At 42.4% G+C, this 16861-nt stretch overlaps 1 protein-coding gene across 30 annotated transcripts in view; it reads left to right on the top strand.

Annotated features, from left to right (window-relative positions):
* The window catches only part of MAGI1 (membrane associated guanylate kinase, WW and PDZ domain containing 1), a 335573-nt gene that overhangs the window by 253979 nt on the left and 64733 nt on the right, over nt 1–16861 (top strand). For 15 of the 30 annotated variants that reach the window (XM_039695343.1, XM_039695342.1, XM_039695341.1 and 12 more), the window contains exons 4-7: nt 6313–6519; nt 9344–9554; nt 12890–12972; nt 15763–15801. In XM_039695343.1, the coding sequence (XP_039551277.1) occupies nt 6313–6519; nt 9344–9554; nt 12890–12972; nt 15763–15801 (540 nt within the window). The remainder of the gene's footprint in view (nt 1–6312; nt 6520–9343; nt 9555–12889; nt 12973–15762; nt 15802–16861) is intronic. The other 15 variants (XM_039695353.1, XM_039695352.1, XM_039695350.1 and 12 more) reach the window with 4 other exon arrangements.

Below are 16861 nucleotides of genomic sequence, written 5' to 3'. Positions count from 1 at the left end.
GCTTGACGGAGTGTTTTCTTTATTCCTACAGCTCTGTGCTAGGTAAGGTGTTTCCAGCTGCTTCTCCTGCCTTCTGTATGCACCATACACAAGTACATGTTTATTTATGTTCCCTATGATTTTTTTAAATCTATTTGAATGTGGATATAGCAGTTGATATAACACAGCTAGTCTCATGGAACACCCTGAGCCTCCCCAGCCTCCTCCTGGTCCATGCTAACAAGGTTGTACTGTTTGTTTATTACTTTCAGTATCATTACTTTGTTTTAGGATTTTTCCATGCCTTAAATGTTCTTGGATGCACTTGTACATGAGTGCTAACAATAGCATGTGGCAACAGCTAGTGATAACACAGCAAAAATCAGAATAAGAATGATTTGTTGTGTGAACGAATTTCTCCTGTGCTGCCACTGCCTTTAGGACACTAATTGGTGTATATGTTAAATTTCTGACCTATTTGAAATGTGCAGTTTATAACAGTTTGGCTTATTTACCAAGAAACCCAAACTGATCTTTCACTTAACCTCATCATTAATAACTACAAAAATTGACAGAGCATCTCCTATTTCAAGGAAATGTATGTATTGTAGGTTAGTTTCTCTGAGCTCTCCTTCATTGCCTGTTTTCCTTGCGATCCAGATGCTGTATCCTCAGCCTCCTCCTGGTTGCCTGGATACTCTGAATTTCCTCAAGGCAATTGCTAATCAATGTGCAGTTGCAGCTAGGTGAATCCTGCAGACAGCAGTCAGATCTGTCATCTAGATGTGGAAATCTGTAGCAGAATGTGATCTGGGAGGAGAACAGACAAAACACCATGGCAGGAGCTCTGCTCCCAGGAGCCAATCCATCCTGTGCTAATCAGACACAAGCACTCCTGCTGGATTGCATGAGCAGAAGCTCTTCTCCTGAAATTAAGGGTCAATTGTTTTGGTTCTTGTACAGTGCAGAGAAGAGCAGCTGAGTCTCAGAAAATAAAACAATTACATTAATAATTGCATTTCAAGTCTTTGTGTCAAGGCCTTGCTTAATTTTGCTGCTTATCTCCAAGTGTCTTTCCCAAAATAGCCATTTTCACCAAGACAGAAAGCTATGAAGTGCTTTTTGAAACATGAGCTATTAATGGAGTCCTTGTCAGCACAGAGTGGTTGCTTTGAAGATGAGATGCACTTCTCATGGACACAGGGCTGCACTGAGGCTTTTGAGTTTCTTGGGATTTTTATAACTGCAAAATTAGACTTCACATGTAGGCATCAGTAAAATCAGAAAAAATCAGTAAATTCTTCTTGGTCCTTTGCTGAGCCACAAATGCCCTCCCAGTCCCAGGCATAGACATCTTTCCACCAGAAAGGAGAATAGCAGCTGCAGAGCAAACACCTACAGGTTAAAGTAACTCAGATATGTGGTTTGGGAGCACCTTCTTCAATTGCTGTAATTGCACCACCAGAATTAATGCTCAGACTCATGTTTGACCTTGCAGTTAGCTGCTCTGCCTTCTTCCCCTCTCCATGCCAGCTCCCTGTCCCCACCCCAGCAGCCTCCATGGTCTCCTCCTCCCTCTCTGCTTTAGTGTCCATTCCACTTTTTAACCTGATTTTGCCGCTTTTCTTCTGCATTTCTACCAAGATGCTGTTCCATTCCAGGAACAGCACTGTGGCTGGATGGAGTAATTTCAGCCCAAATGGAATTGAATTCAATGGTGTGAACTCAAGGGTTTTATGGAATGGATTCATAGTTATTTTACTTAACTAGTTGGTGTATTTTTGTGAATTGTATTTTAAATTTCAGGTCACACAAACGATTTAAGGTGAACTTACTGCCCACCAGGGGAATAGTTAATAAGAATGCTTTGTTATTTGAAATATAAGACAAATTTTCAAAAAGCAACATTGTCAGTCAAGAGAACTTTCTTTTAAAGTTTTAGAAAATTTGCTTTAATTCAGGACAGGCTGGAAGCTTCTGTAGATTGCTTTCATTGATTGTGATCACTGCTTGAATTGGCAGAGCAGGAAGTGTTATGATGATGAGAATTTGTCTTATTGTTGTGATAAGCTGTTACCAAAGTCTAATTACTGGGTGTGATGCTAAAATGTGTAAGCTGCCGACACTTAAAGATAAGGAGATGAAGAGAAACTAACTCATTCCAAAATAGCTCTTCTGTTTGGGTTTTTTCATTATTATTGTTATTTTTGTGCACTCTCCTGAGTGGTGCTTTAGAGTGCACGGATTAAGTCATGGATTTGGCTGCAGATGCTGCCATCAAACTTCAGCTGTGGTTAAGTAAGTTCTAAGCACCAAGGGACTGAATAAAATAATAGTTAGTGAAAAGTGCTGACGAGGGATTCAGTTAATGGTTTGTGCATCTGTGGAGTGAATGGGTTGTTATTAGTTATTAATTCAGGTGCTGTAGGCAGGATCCAAGTATGATTGAGAGGAGGGTAAGGGGCAGAGGCCCAGTTCCCATAGGAATTGGACATGGGAATGTGCCATTCTTGCCACACTGGCTGCTTCAGAGCTGGCATTTCAACAGAAAAGTAGAATTTCCTGCAGTCTTGTCCTGGAAATCTCCATTGTCTGGGGGACAGAGACATCCTGTTGGGGTCAGAATCCTCAGAAGTTTTGCAGAGCTTCACCTGAGCTCTGCACCCCGGGGAGCCCTGCCCTAACTGCTGTGCTGACTTCAGAAAACGTTTTGGGATCCTCTGGGATGACAGATGCTTGTGTATGCACATGTAACATGCTGTTAATAATTAGAGCTGATTGGATATTCAGTACAAATTACACTGGCTATGAAGTTAGCCCCTTCTTTGGGCTTACAAGTGGCTCACAAAACACTGTTAAAGCCTATTTTTAAATGTATGTTTCTTCATAAACATTGATAGATTTAATTTGAACGCATAATGTCAAGTCTGAGTGTTGTAAAATTCTTGCTGGGCTGTTCGCTGTCAGTTGTTAATGGAGCATGTTTGGATTTCTGAGTCACAGTGTAAATATTTTCTATTTCAAATTTTGAGGATGAAACATGAGGTTTGAGGATTATTTTTACCAGTCCCCCCTAATAGTGTGTCTGCTCCCACACCCAAGCCCACATGCTATGTCTTCAAAAATAGCTGCTTAGAGAAGAGAAATAGGGCTGACTGCATCCAGCAAACATGAGGGAAAGATAGCATTTCCATTTTCTCTCATTTTCCATGTCACCTGGAAGCTGGGTTGCAGCATTCTTTTAAAGATTTTCATTATGAGCTGGGTTATTTCCCCAACCTGTTTGTCCTTGTGGGAATCTGAAGGAAGAGCTCTGATTTTTTCTAATATTGACTCAGACTTAATCTGCCTCCTGTGGTGAAAACAGAAAAGTTCAGCCCCGGTGGCTACATTTCCCATAAACCCCACACATGGAGAGCCATGCTCAGCTTCAAATTCATATTTGCTCTTTTTATATGTTCATTTGTATTTACAGGGGTCCTCTAAGACAGCACACTGTCTTGGTAGAGAGCAATTATTCACTGATGTTAGTACCAACAACCATGGTGGGTTTGAAAAATGACTCATGATTTTGGTGTAAGAAAACCTGAAATACTTTAGAGAAGCCTGTTTTTCTGTTGAGGAACAGCTCTCTGTGGACTGGTAGGAACTCCAGCTTTGCTGTTGCTAGAGGAACTGAAGAGGAGCAAAATTCAAAGACGTAATCATACATTTCTCCATAATTGGGGGAGGGATGGTGTCATCTGTGCTTTGCTCTTGTCCAGGGGAAACAAAACCCATACTATCAACATCTATATATCCCTTTCATCCTCTTTGTTGCATCCATCCTAAAGAATTTAACCAGTTAAACCAGACCCAAAATAACTTTTGCATAAAATGGTGATGTGCAGTGCTATAAATAAAAGTAATTTTCATGTGTATGGCACACACGTGGCTCTCTCTGCTTAGCAGTTAATATCCTTAGAAAACTTTTTTTCTTTCTGGAAAACCAAACAAAGGATCAACCTAAAAAAAAACCCAAAAAACACACAAAATCCCGGAGTGGTGTTGTTCTTCATGAGAAATGCCAAAGAGGATAAATGGGAGCAAGGCTAATTATCCGTTTGGTTTTTTTTTTGCCCACCTACATTTGTATTTTCCTTTGCACTCCCTCTCCCCCATTCCTCCTCTTTTTGTATAAAACAGTTCTGCAGTATGTAGAGCATAAGAATTATTTCTCCAGCAGAAACTGCAACCTGCTTGCGGAGCCTCCGTACCCATTAGAGGCTCTTTCCAGAAGCAGCAATTTCCTTCTCCCCATAAATTATGCATCAATGTACATTTAGGATTCTGAGATGATGAACAGAAGATGAAAGCGTTGCTGCTCCCGTGGAGCTGGATCCACGTCCTTGTGTACAGGCTGGGGCACACCTTGTTAAGGCAAACCTGCACGTGTTGCTGTCCTGCTCCTCCAGCTCTAACAGCACGGAGGTGGGACCTGCTCTGCCTGCTTGGCACTCAGCTCTGTGAGAAATACCTTTCCACCTCTCAGGAGGCAGTGAGGGGGGATGATTGCTGGTGTTTCCTAAATGGTTTTCCCAGATGGACTCTGCCAGTGCAAGTCAGGGTGATTCTAGATCCTGATGGGTCCTGGTGACCCTCCTTCCAGGAGGAGCTGCTCCATGATCCTGCCAGGCTCAGAGGTGAGGCTGGCTGGCCTCTTCCTGGGTCCTCCATTGTTAAGAAAGGGATTTTAGTTTTATTTTTACAGTCAGTGGGAATTTGACCAGGCTGCCACAACTCCTCACATATGGTGGAAAGTGATGTAGCAACTCCATCCAGGTTCCCTGCAGATGCACCTCATCACTTCCCATGGACCTGTGCGCCTTCAGGTTCCTTAGATGGTTTCAAACCTGATCTTCTCCTACAGTGGCTTAGAACCAGGCTGCCACAACTCCTCACATATGGTGGAAAGTGATGTAGCAACTCCATCCAGGTTCCCTGCAGATGCACCTCGTCACTTCCCACGGACCTGTGCGCCTTCAGATTCCTTAGGTGGTTTAAACCTGATCTTCTCCTACAGTGGCTGAGACAATATGTACTGAAAAATTGAAAAATAATGCTTTCAGGTTATATATAGCATGTGGAGATCAATGAAGAATGTAAATAAATGTATGTTTTAGAGAAGAATTTTGCACTGTTGCTGTAATTTAACTGCATGGGAGGGCATTCTTTGTGTTTTGTCATGTCAAAAGGGCATAGAGAAAAATTTTAAGTCTACCCTTGGAATATGAAGATGGCAAATAAAAATTAACAGTAGTTCCTGAAAGAAAAATTTTGGGTAGTTTTATATAAAACTGTTTTATATAACAGGACATTGTGTAAAAATTAGAAGATTCACCTTGCAATGTGTCTGAATTCCTGTAATGTCCAGGGCTGCGAGAACAGATTCCAGACCTGAGGTTGCTGTTGAGATATTTGTGCCAAATCAAGCACTGCTGTGGTGTGGAGGTGAAATGAAACAGGGCCAGTGAAATTGCTTTGTGCTGTTCTGGCATGGATGAACGTGCACTTATTCTGTGTTTCTTCCATGGTCACTTAAAATGGCAGGGAGGCAGCCCAAGCACTCTGCACTGTTTCCATCACAGCTGGTGGTGGATTCTGAGCATGTATTGGCACAACCCGGGGTGCATCTGTGTCCCTTCAAGTTTAGCTTTAAGGTTTAAGGTCTGGTTCTTAACTTCTACCCAAGTTGACCCAACTGCTGAATTTCCTCTTTGAACAAAGACATGTGGTATCTTTCCTTTTCTCTCTTTTAACTAAGTTTTCTTTTAGAGAGAAAATAGTGTTTGCTTTCCAAATGCAACATCCCCCCTAAAAGAACCTGTGTACTAAAGCAGGCCATCGAGCCTTTCATCACTTCTCTTGGTGATAGCAGTCATGAATTTTTTATTTTCTGCAGGGCTCACTCCAGATCTGCCACAGCATTGTGTGGGTGCACACATGTAAAAAGGCTACTAATTGAAATTCAGATGTAACGAGATGAAGTTTTGCTATTCACCATGACTGCCTTTTGTTTTAGCCCATGTACGCTCAGTGCACCTAAACAATACAACCATTGCTTCTCCTTTTAGATTCTACAAGAATAACTAAAGAGGCAAGAAATATTTCTGTGTCTGCTGTAGAGATGAAGTATGCACCCCCAAAACTGGGAACAGCACGTGTTAGCTTCTTTATATACTGATCTGTGGGGAGGGACAGAAATTTTAATGGAACTGTAAAGAAAATGAAATGGAAAACTTACTGCTATAAACTATTCTCTTTTGAAGATGCAAATGTGTCTCTATTGCCTAGGTAACTATTATGGAACGCCGAAGCCTCCAAGCCAGCCCCTCAGTGGGAAAGTGACTTCCACCAATGCTTTGCAAAACCTGCAGTCTGGCTCCAAGCAGTCGACTCCAAAGCGAACCAAGTCTTACAATGATATGCAAAATGCTGGCATAGTGCATACAGAGAATGAGGAAGAGGATGATGTACCTGAAATGAGCAGTAGCTTCACAGGTAAAGCGAAAATACTGCTGTCCTTCAGTTGGAACACATGGGGAAGGCTTTTGGAGGGTATTTTGAAGAGGGGGTGTTGTTTTTAATGTGTTTTCTGCAAATCTGTCAGTGTCAAACAGAGCTGGCCGACACCTGAATGGCAGATGCCCAGGTGTGATCAAACACATGCACAGCTGGGTCTTTCCAAAAATGCCTTGTGGGATTGAAGTGGTCCAGACAGAAATGTGGTAAAGTTCAAATCCATTAACTGCAGAAAGGTCAGGGAAGAGTTGTGCTATGGTTGACAGCTACAGACAGTATGAAACGACTCAACCATGTTTACACTTGGAATTACTCATTGCTCCTTCCTAAATATGTTGCTGTCCTTTATCCTTCCTTGCATCTAGAGCTGCCCATCACATACAGTTACTGTCCTAGGTCCTCTTCTCCAGGTGCCTCCCAGCACATGGAGAGCTGTTTGCTGCAGGAGTGAGATCTGGAGCATGGGTGCAAGTTCTGTATTTCATGAAGGTCCTGAACACAGGCCTTGCTCCCACCATGGCTACCTTCAAGGCTTGGCTGAAAGATCACTGGAAACCTTTGCAATCTCAAGTGCTGTTCAGAGAGATCCAGAGTAAAACACCATTGGAGATCCATTGAGTTTCCACAGAAGTCAACTCGAAGTTTGTGAAGCTCTGAGGGGCAAGAGCTCTTCCCCATGTCCCCAGGCCTAGTATTTGTTAGTGTTTAGAGCATTGTTACCTCAGCTCAGTTTCAAGCACTGAATTAATCTTCAGGGCTCTTTTGAGGCCGGTACTGAGCAAGTATTATCCACACCTTCAAGCCTTTCCCAGCTGCTTTCCTTGGGAGCTCACCATAAATGGCACCCGGTCCTTTGTCCTCTGATCTCTTTCTATCACTATGAAAATTTCCCTTCCCAGCCTCTGATGAGTTAGAAGATCTGTCCTGCCAGTTCCCACCTCCCAATGTCCTGGCTCTAACATCTGTTTAGAGCTTCAAAAGGATTTAGGCTGAGATTTAGTTTTGGTCCTCTCCAGGCCAAACTCTCAAATGGCTTTTGAGGCTTGGACTCTCTTTTGGCTGCTACCCGCTACATTTCCAACTCAAACTGCTTCTAGCCAGCCTAATTTCTCCCTGGTTGGAATTTCTGTCTCTGCTTACGAGCTCATTGACCAACCAAGAGTGGTTTTTCACGTGTTGTGACACGACAGCAGCCTCAGCCTTTGTCACAGGAACTGATTTTGGGAAGAAGCTGGTGGGAGATCTGTTATTTGATTTCCTCACTGCCTATCTCAGTTTGGTGTCCCTGAAGTAGCTTGAGCATCATTTCTCTTCCTTGTTTTCCTTTGCAAGATGAAATACTGGAAGATGCAGCTCATTTGTCACAACATTATCACACCCTGGCCCCTTGCCTTCATTAAATGAGCACAGAATTAGGAAGAGAGTTATTTCTAATATACCAAAGTGATTCCTTATGCTTATTTCACATGAAAGTGTGCTAGCCATATTAAAATGCTCTTGCTTCCCTAGGAGACCTCTCAGTAACTTGTGTTTTCCAGATTTTGGCATGTTTGTACTCTCAGTTTTATCTGGCGATGACTCTTTCACGCTTCTTTATGTTGTCATCTTCTACCTAAAAATATCAAACTCCAGGAGGGCTGAAAAGCAAGCACTGAGGGTATTTAGTCTAGATGTTTTTCTTCCAGTTCTTCCCAGTGTTCTTCTCTTTTGGCAATGGCAGCACACAGACCAGAATGAGGAAGGAGCTGTTTTCAGGGCTGTGGGCTGTGAACTGAGGATGTCCATGGTCTCTGGTGTGGAGAACAGGGAAGGTTCTGTCTGTGAAGCCCTTTCAGCCCTTGGGGACTTGGCAGAGGATGACACTAATCTCTGTTTCTTGCTCAGTGCATTGTCAGCTGTGCTTGTACTGATGCTCTCAGGGGATGTGGAAGTACTGCCATAAATTTTCAACACCTTCAAGAGCCAAACAGAGAAAGTCCCTTTGATGGACACAGGGTTAATTCTAGGTTTTGTCCATTGTTGCCAAAACCTCTCTGTGAAGGAGAGAGGGCACAGACCTGTTTATTGGGGAGCATTTACTGTGATTAGTGATGGGAGGAGATGAGCAGCATTGTTTCATGGGTACAGTTCAAAACTGCATGGATACAAGCATCAGAAATATTTCCTTAGAGGGAGAAGGGCCTGATGCAGCATAAAATACTCCAGACTGACTTTGACTGGAAGGATACTGTGATGAGCCTTGGAATAAACCTTCTCAGACAGCAAGAACGGGCACTAGTGAGCAGCAACAGGTGGACACATGGTATACAGTGCTGACATTCATTTAAATTTTTAATTAAAAATAACACACTGCACTGAAGACATTCACCCTTAGCTTGTTGACTGTGAGCTTCTGGCAACATTTTGCACTTGTAAAATCTCTTTTGATCATTCTTCAAACAAGACATTTTATCCTCCTAATCCTGTCCCACAGTTGGCACTGCAGGAGTGAACCTGCTTGGAAGCACACTGAACTCCTCTGCACCCGTGAGCCCTGGCCTCAGCTTGGAGGAATTTGGTACCTCAGCAGGGCCTGTTGGAGCTGATCACAGCTCCTGGTTTGTTTGGCTGGCAAAGTGTGTGTGGGCAAGGAGCGCTCACCCCTGCTGCCTCGGAGGCTGCTGGGGCTCTGCCCTCGCTTCATCTGTCGCTGTGTCTCGTGAGTTAAAAGGCAAGGAGAGGAAAACCAGCAGGATAAACCTGGAGGAGCAAACCGGGGGAAGGAAGGGGCTGATTCTCACTTGTGTCTGTGTTTGTCCCATAGCAGAGTCTGGTGACCAGGACGAGCACAGCACGCATATTGGGAGAGAGGCAGCCCCACCGTCCACGATTGAGAGGCACACCCACGTCCCCACCACGGAACCATCTCAGAGCCTCCCTCAATACCTACCTCCTTCTGCCGAGGATAACCTAGGTCCTCTGCCAGAAAACTGGGAGATGGCCTACACGGAGAACGGAGAAGTCTATTTTATAGAGTAAAGCACATTTTTGTTGTTCTAATTCCATCTCTCTCCCTCTCTTTGAGCATAAAGTAAACCTCCACGGATGCGTTTTGTGTGTGTACGTGTGTGTATTAAATATTTAGTGTATACAGTTAGGTTGCAGAGCTGTTAGTTCTTTACTGCTTCTGAAGGGGGTTTGCATTTCCTGATTGGATTAACATCCAAATTACTCCTGAGTTCCAAGGCAGAGGGAATTGCTTGTTTTATGAGGGTAGTTACAAAAGCAAGAGACACTTATAAAACACAGGCCAGTTGTTTTCACGGGTGAAATGAAAGCTCCTAATTGGAAGGGCTGAGATTTCATTCTGTGCATAATGTAGAAGAGGGGATTCCTTCAGTCCAGTGCAGCAGAGACAGGAATGGATTTTGTGTGTTGTCCTCTCATCACAGCAAAGGGGCCAAATGTGTTAATGCTCTCCAGTGGCTGGCAAAAGGTACAGCTCAGTGCAGGGTATGCACAGCAAGTTTGGAGCACCTCAAGCTCTGCAGCCTTTGCCTAAGAGCTGATTGCTGTCAGCAGTTTTATGATGATATTGATTTTTTTCATGCCATAAATAATAGTCTCAAATTATACTTGTCTAAATTTATTGAGGTAGGAGTAACTTATAAAATAGGAGCTGTTAGTCTAAGAGATGTCTTGCACAGAGTTTAGCTAGACATTAACACTCAATTAGCCTTTGAAACTCAAACCCTTAGCTGCCAAGTAGAAGTGGGGTTGAGGAATTGATTTTGGATTTGATGGTCTGTTTAATGCAGTTGTGGAAACCCTACCAGAAGCCAATGCCCAGTTACTGCAGAAGAGCTTCCTCTGTTAATTAGCCCTGTCTCCTGTGGAGAGTTACACTGGATCAGGGCTGTGAGGGCAGCAGTCCTGCCTCATCATCAGGAGAGGAGACTTTTGGACAGGGCCAGGGGAAGGGTCAAGAGCAGGTTTTCTCTTGGCTGCAGTGGCAAGGGAACACATGAGAGAAGATTGCCAGAAGATCTGAGGAGCTGGGGTGACTTCTTGAGCTGGGAGAGGGCTGCTCTTTTCAGAGCCATTTTCCAGGGCACTCTCAATTACCTGAAGAGGCTCCAACAGTCCCTGAGTGTAAGACAAAGTCAGAAGAAGGCAGAATGCAAATTCTCATCAGATGAAACCAAGATGAGTACATTACCCTGAGCACAGCTTTCTCCCCTCATGGTGTCCTCAGGGTGCCTCGTTATTTGATGTACTCTCTGCCCTTTGTATAGAGAACAGCCTAATAGCCCGTTCAGCCTGCCATTTTCCTCCTTGGGAGGACAGATGATGAGCAGTAAATGTTGCCCAAGCAGTCAGTTGCTCTCCTTTTTGACTCCACAGGGCTCCTGCTGTCCTTCCTTACAGGTGCTTCCATCGGGGGTTCTGCTGCTGCCACTTATTTCCCCAAACCCACCCCCATGGCTGCTGTGTCTGTGTTCTCTGAACAATGCAGGACTGCAGCACCTCTAAATAATTTGTCAGGAGAATCACGTGTGTGTTGGGAAAACACAGCCTGTACACATCACAGGCCTGTGTGATGTGAAGCTCTGGCAGCAGCACCCAGCCTCACATGGGGCTGATTTTGTGCATGAACCTGTTGGTGTGGATGCAGCACTGAATGACTGCAGCTCTATTAATTCTAAGGACATCCTGAGCCTAGAAACCATTTAGTTTGATTTGCATCATATTAAGAATGTGAACTAATGAGCAGTGTGGACCCAAGCTGGCTCAGATGTCTGTTCCAGCATCTGTGGTGCTTTGGGTATCAAGTCAGGGTGCTGAAGGGAGCAGCATGAGATTCTTGCACTGAGCCAGTGCAGGTCCAGTGGGGCCAGGGCTGTGTGTCAGATAACCAATCCTGATCTGGTTAGATTGCTGAAGCAATTTGGTTCTTGAGATATGTTTCTCTCATGCTTTAATTGGCATTTTCATTGCTCAGTGTGTCCCAGTCCCTTGTTATCTGTGCATGTTACAGGTCTAACACAATCCTTTCCACCTGAGAGTGTGACCTGAAAGGTGTTCAGCTAATTTTCTGTGCCTCAGCAAACTACACTGTTGTGAGCCTTTGCTTAGTGAGTACAAAATTGCAAGAAATATGCAAATATTCTATTGCTCTCCTCCCACCACCCTCCTTTTCAGCTAGACTGCAGACTTGCTTATAAATAAAGTGGCAGAGCCCCTCTGCTTTATTTTTGTTAATTTTCTGACTTGCTGAATTTCTGCCATTCAGTTTTCTAGGTGCTGATTAATTGCTCTGAGGCACACATAAGGATTAAATACATTTGCCCATCCTGCCTTGGGAGGGCTGGGTAGTAGGATGAATAAAACAAGGACCTTTTATTTACTCACTCAGATCCAGGGAGCAGGGCTGGCCCCTTTTCTTGCAGTACAATACAAGTTTTCTGGTTGGTTGTAAGTTCCTCAGGGATCGTGGCCCTCATTACAGAGCCCTCGTGAGACTGTTGTGAGGCTAAAATTCAGTTTGTAAACCTCTTTGAGACCTTGAAGGAGAAGTAAATAGCATTACTACGGTATTGAAACTTAAAACTGTTAAGCAGTGTTAGAGGCTAAGCTAGATAAGTGATACCTCAGGGACTGGAGGGATATCTTAGCAGGTTGTGTCTAAGATGACACCAGGTTGTAGAAGAGGCATTATATTACCAGATTGTCTGCTTATGCAAATGAAATTATGGGAGAAAATAACTTCTAGAAAAATGTATTTTAAGCCTGTTTACTATGCAACCTTCACCGCTGGGATTGGCATCATGAGGCTGTCAGGGGACTTGTGGAAAGGAAGAGTTGAAAGTAAGGCTGTTCAACTTCCATCAAAGGCTTAGAACATTTTTATTTGTGTAATTATAAATTTTTCAGTCAAAACTGTTTTAGACTAATGCTTGGGTCAACAAAAGATATGTCAAAGGTCTTTTGTAGGAACAAAGCTCACTGGATAATTTAGTGAGGAAGGGAAACCACTGCCTTTAGCTCACAGACAGCTCTGGGAATTAAAAACAAGCCACCAAAGATAAAAATTGGAAATTAATATTATAATATTTCAGCATTCACATGCCTCTTTTCAGTCAGGAGTACTGATTTGTATATTTTCACTTGTTACCTTTGTGTTTTCAATGCCAAAGTTCTTGTGATTTGGTCGACTAGTTTGTACAACATCAAATTGTAGAGCTGTTTCTTTGAATCAAAAGTATACCTCCAGGTCTGTTGAATAATAAAAAGGATATATACTTTTATGTCATGTGTACTTCAACTCTGCTTTATTAACAAAGGTTGTATTTCCATTTCTGGTTTCCAGCCATAACACAAAGACAACATCTTGGCTAGATCCACGGTGCCTGAACAAACAGCAGAAGCCTCTAGAAGAATGTGAAGATGATGGTAAGAGACGAAAAATAGTGACAAAACACTGTGTTTGGTCCATTCCTAGGTGACTTTTTTCCTTTTCCTTCTCTCTTTCTAATAACTAGTATTCAGAAAGACTTTTTAAAATTTAAAAAATATTTTTCAGTAAGTACAAAGAGACAATATCCATTATGCTGTAAAATCGCTGTGAATGTAAAACAGCCACTGAGGTGCCAGATCATTTAATAAAAATCAAGGAGGTGCTACAAGTAAGAGGCCTCTGTTTTTGCAAAGGCATTTGAAAAGTCACTGAGGCTGAACAAGACTCAAAGCTGTCTGACATGTTTGCTTCTTGGATCGCTGTGTGGGAGGGAGTGACTGAGTCTCTGCGTGCTCCGCCGTGTTCCGCTTCAACCGCCTGCTTCACATGGGTTGAGAGAGTCATGTTGCTGTTTCCTTGTTTGAAATAACTCAATTGCTTCACTTGTGCTGTTAAATGCTGACAGTCTGTGCAGTGTTGTGATTGCTGAAACAAGCTCCATTTGAAAGTGTAGATTTCTGACACTGAAAATTTGCACTGAGATTTGGTATTCCTTGAGATGTTGGAAATGCAAGCCACTGTCCGATTTAGAGCAGCCAAATGCAGGACTGTTAAAGGAGGTCCCTTCCTGGCCTCCTTTATGAGATGTTGGAAGAAAAGGTGAATTATTAAAATAACTTAAAAGTTTGGGAAAACCTGTGAGGGAATTTTGGTCTACTGACTGGGAAAGGTGATAGTATTGAAATACATAATCTTGGCTAATACAGGCCTGTCGTGGTAAACACTTCTGAAAAATGGAAGTGTTTCCTTCATCAGTGTTGGTGCTGTCCTTGTAAATTCAGTTTTCGTAATACGATTAACCTCCTACTGGTGTCATTCATCTTAATAAAAATCACAATTTTATTTCAGAAAATAATCAACTCAATCCCTTTTCACCATTAGGTTCAACTCTGGCCTCCAGGACTGCTGTTAACAGTTTTTACACATGTAGTAGTGTTTCAGCCTCTCCTATCTTTCACTTGTGAGATTTTGCAGGGTGTGAGAATTCACCTCTGCAGTCTAGGCTGCTGTGATGAAGCTAGAGCACAGTGCAGGATACCCTCAAAGCACAGGGATGTGCCAGGCGAGGAGCAGCCAGCACCACAAGGCTGCAGAGGGTGACTGGGCTCCTCTGTTACACAGTTTGAAGTCTCCTCACAGAAGGGGAAGTCTTCCACTTGTCCTCTTACCAATTATAAAGCAAACATTGGAATAATTTGTTTAATTTGGAATAGAAACATACAGCTGGTATTATTGTATTTCATTGAGTTCATAATTTTGGAGAGCAGTGGCATCTTTGTTTATCAACTCCTTAAAATCAGCTAATTTCATCTTCCCACACACCCCTTCACTTCATTCACCAAGTTGCTCATTAATAGATATTTTTAACATTCACTAGTTAAACCAGTTGCTTCATAGTTACAGTAGTGCTCTGCAATGCTTTGCTTGGCTGCTCTAATCTTGCTTAGCACATAAGAATAATTATGTTTTAAAAAACAGAGAGGAGAGAAGGTTAGTTTTGCTTTGTCATAGAAGCTGGACGTTTTTTTGGCAAGGGTCACTGTTGTGTGGGATGACTCTTCTGTTTTGTTTGGTGTGTGTGTGTGCATGTGAGTTGCCCGTCTCATCACACCCTCTTTATAGATTTTATAAATGTTAGATATTGTTTCAGATTTGTTTGGGTGCAGTTAGTTGCCTTGTGCTTTTGTTTCATCAGGATATGTGTCCTTAACAAAGTTTTTACTTGTTTACTTTACATTGTTTAGGTTATCAAAGGAAATTGCAATTTGTATTCCACACTAATGGTCCCAAACAACTGCTTTGACAGAATATTTTGCAGAGGTCATTTAAGTAGTTTTTTGGGTGTCCAGATGTTTCAACCCTATAACCTCTGGTTGCTTCTGTCATTCATTTATGTGGCTTAAGCTTTGCTGTATTGGGTCCAAGATTGTTTTCACCATCTTTTTTTCTGGTTTTGTCACCATCTTTCATTTTCAGACTGCATTATTATTATTTATAGGCCAAGCAATACTTTAATCATCTGTGTCACTGTTAACTTATGAATATGGAGCAGATAATGATAAATGGAGCAACAGCGAATATTGATGGCTTTGTGTCTTTGAAAAATTATGTGATCTTTGTCCCAGGTGCCCTGCTAAAACTGGTGCATTCCTGTCTGTGCCTCACCAGTGCATCTGGACTGTGGGTCTGTGCCTCCAGTGAAACAAGGCTTCATGGCTATCTAAATCATCTGAGTAGGACAGTGAAGTCTGTTGGACTTTGTGTGCACATAAATTAAGATGCTTTCTTGAAAACCTTGCTGCATTAGTCCTTGTTTAGGTGCAAGGTTTTCCTCTCAGATTCCTTCATTAGTGTCCAGATCTGACCTTCTGCTTGATCCATGTGTCCGTAGAACAGATTGCAAAGGTCAGACCATATGGATCTGAGGGAAAAGACTCACTACAGTGAGAACATCACAATTTCATGACTTTGCCATATCAAACCATGACATGGAAGTAATCAATTGACGCAGATCTTTTGAGAGTGCAAGAACCAGTTCTTTCATTATTTGCATCAGATCCATCAATATTCTGATCACTGGAGTGTGATAAATGGGAAGCTTGGGCTTGGTGTGTAGAAAATTAGTGCTGGTTCTGCTGTTTGCTGTAGGGAATTTCTTGCTTGGGGCTGGTATCTGAAATTTTCTTTTAATTTTTTCTGTCTCATTTACTGCTCTTCCCTTGGAGAAGAAGGGGTGCACACGGAGGAACTGGACAGTGAACTAGGTAAATCATCCATCTCTCATTTTGATATTTGACTTCAACTGCACTGTTTTGAGCCTTTAATTACTTTCTTTCTCCTTTGTATCATTTTGCATCTTTTGAGGGTTGTTTTTTTTTTTTTATTTCAATAACAGTAATTTGTCAGCAAAACTTCCCCAGCACACAAAGCATTTATCTTTCCCTAGCTTCAGATCTGCAGTGCTTTTCTTACTGATTCAGAGTTTGAAGAAAGCTAGAGAGCCCCAGTCTTGCAAAGTTAATTCAAAGTTGCTTCCTCCTGAAATCTGCAGAAGTTGAGGTCTTTTCCTGTGGCATCTATGGCTCCAGGAAAAAGCTCATAGATGCCAAAGATGAAATGAAGTAGCTCATGATGCTTTTTCACTGGGGCCCAAGACATTTCCCAGACAATAGAAGCTAAGTGTGATTCAGAAAGTTTTAAGTATTACATTGGATGCTTCAGCTGAGCTTGTGAATGAAACAGCTTAAAATTTTCCCTCAGTCAGTGATTTTATAAACAGATGATTTTCAGTGATGTGGTACACTTTTATTTGCAGCATCTCTTTGTGAATGATGCTGTCTTGATATCTAATCTCAGCAGTGCTCATTGTGTTTATACTGATGGCAGAGGTAGTTGTTATTTCTGTTCAGCCATGCTCTAGTGCACTCGCAGAGCTGAAGGGATAAGAGGTTGCATAGGATTTTATTTCCACCAGGACTATTATTGCTTTTTAAAAGGACTGCAGTTATAGTTCATAGTTCTGCATACTGGAGGAATTGTATTACCAGAGAATTAAGCTCAGGTTTCTGTAATGACTTGCAAGGAAGTATATTCTGCTCCTTGCTTCTGTGTGATGGATATGGCACCAGCAGCCAGCAGTGGGCTTGGAACACTGCTCCATGAATGGTTCTTCTGAATAATATGCCTGGAATAAAATGCCTAACTTCTCATAGAGCAAGAATTTGAAAGAAATTGACAGTTTAAAGAAGAATGCAGTCTCTTTAGTGGTCCATGAGTGTTATGTGCAGATTGCACAAATGATCATCAGCAGATCAAGTAGCATCA

Source organism: Passer montanus, unplaced genomic scaffold (assembly GCF_014805655.1).
Source record: "Passer montanus isolate IOZ18808 unplaced genomic scaffold, ASM1480565v1 scaffold9, whole genome shotgun sequence".
Lineage (NCBI taxonomy): Eukaryota > Metazoa > Chordata > Aves > Passeriformes > Passeridae > Passer > Passer montanus.
The sequence above is the reverse complement of the archived record's forward strand: the minus strand, read 5'-3'. Positions and strand labels throughout refer to the sequence as shown.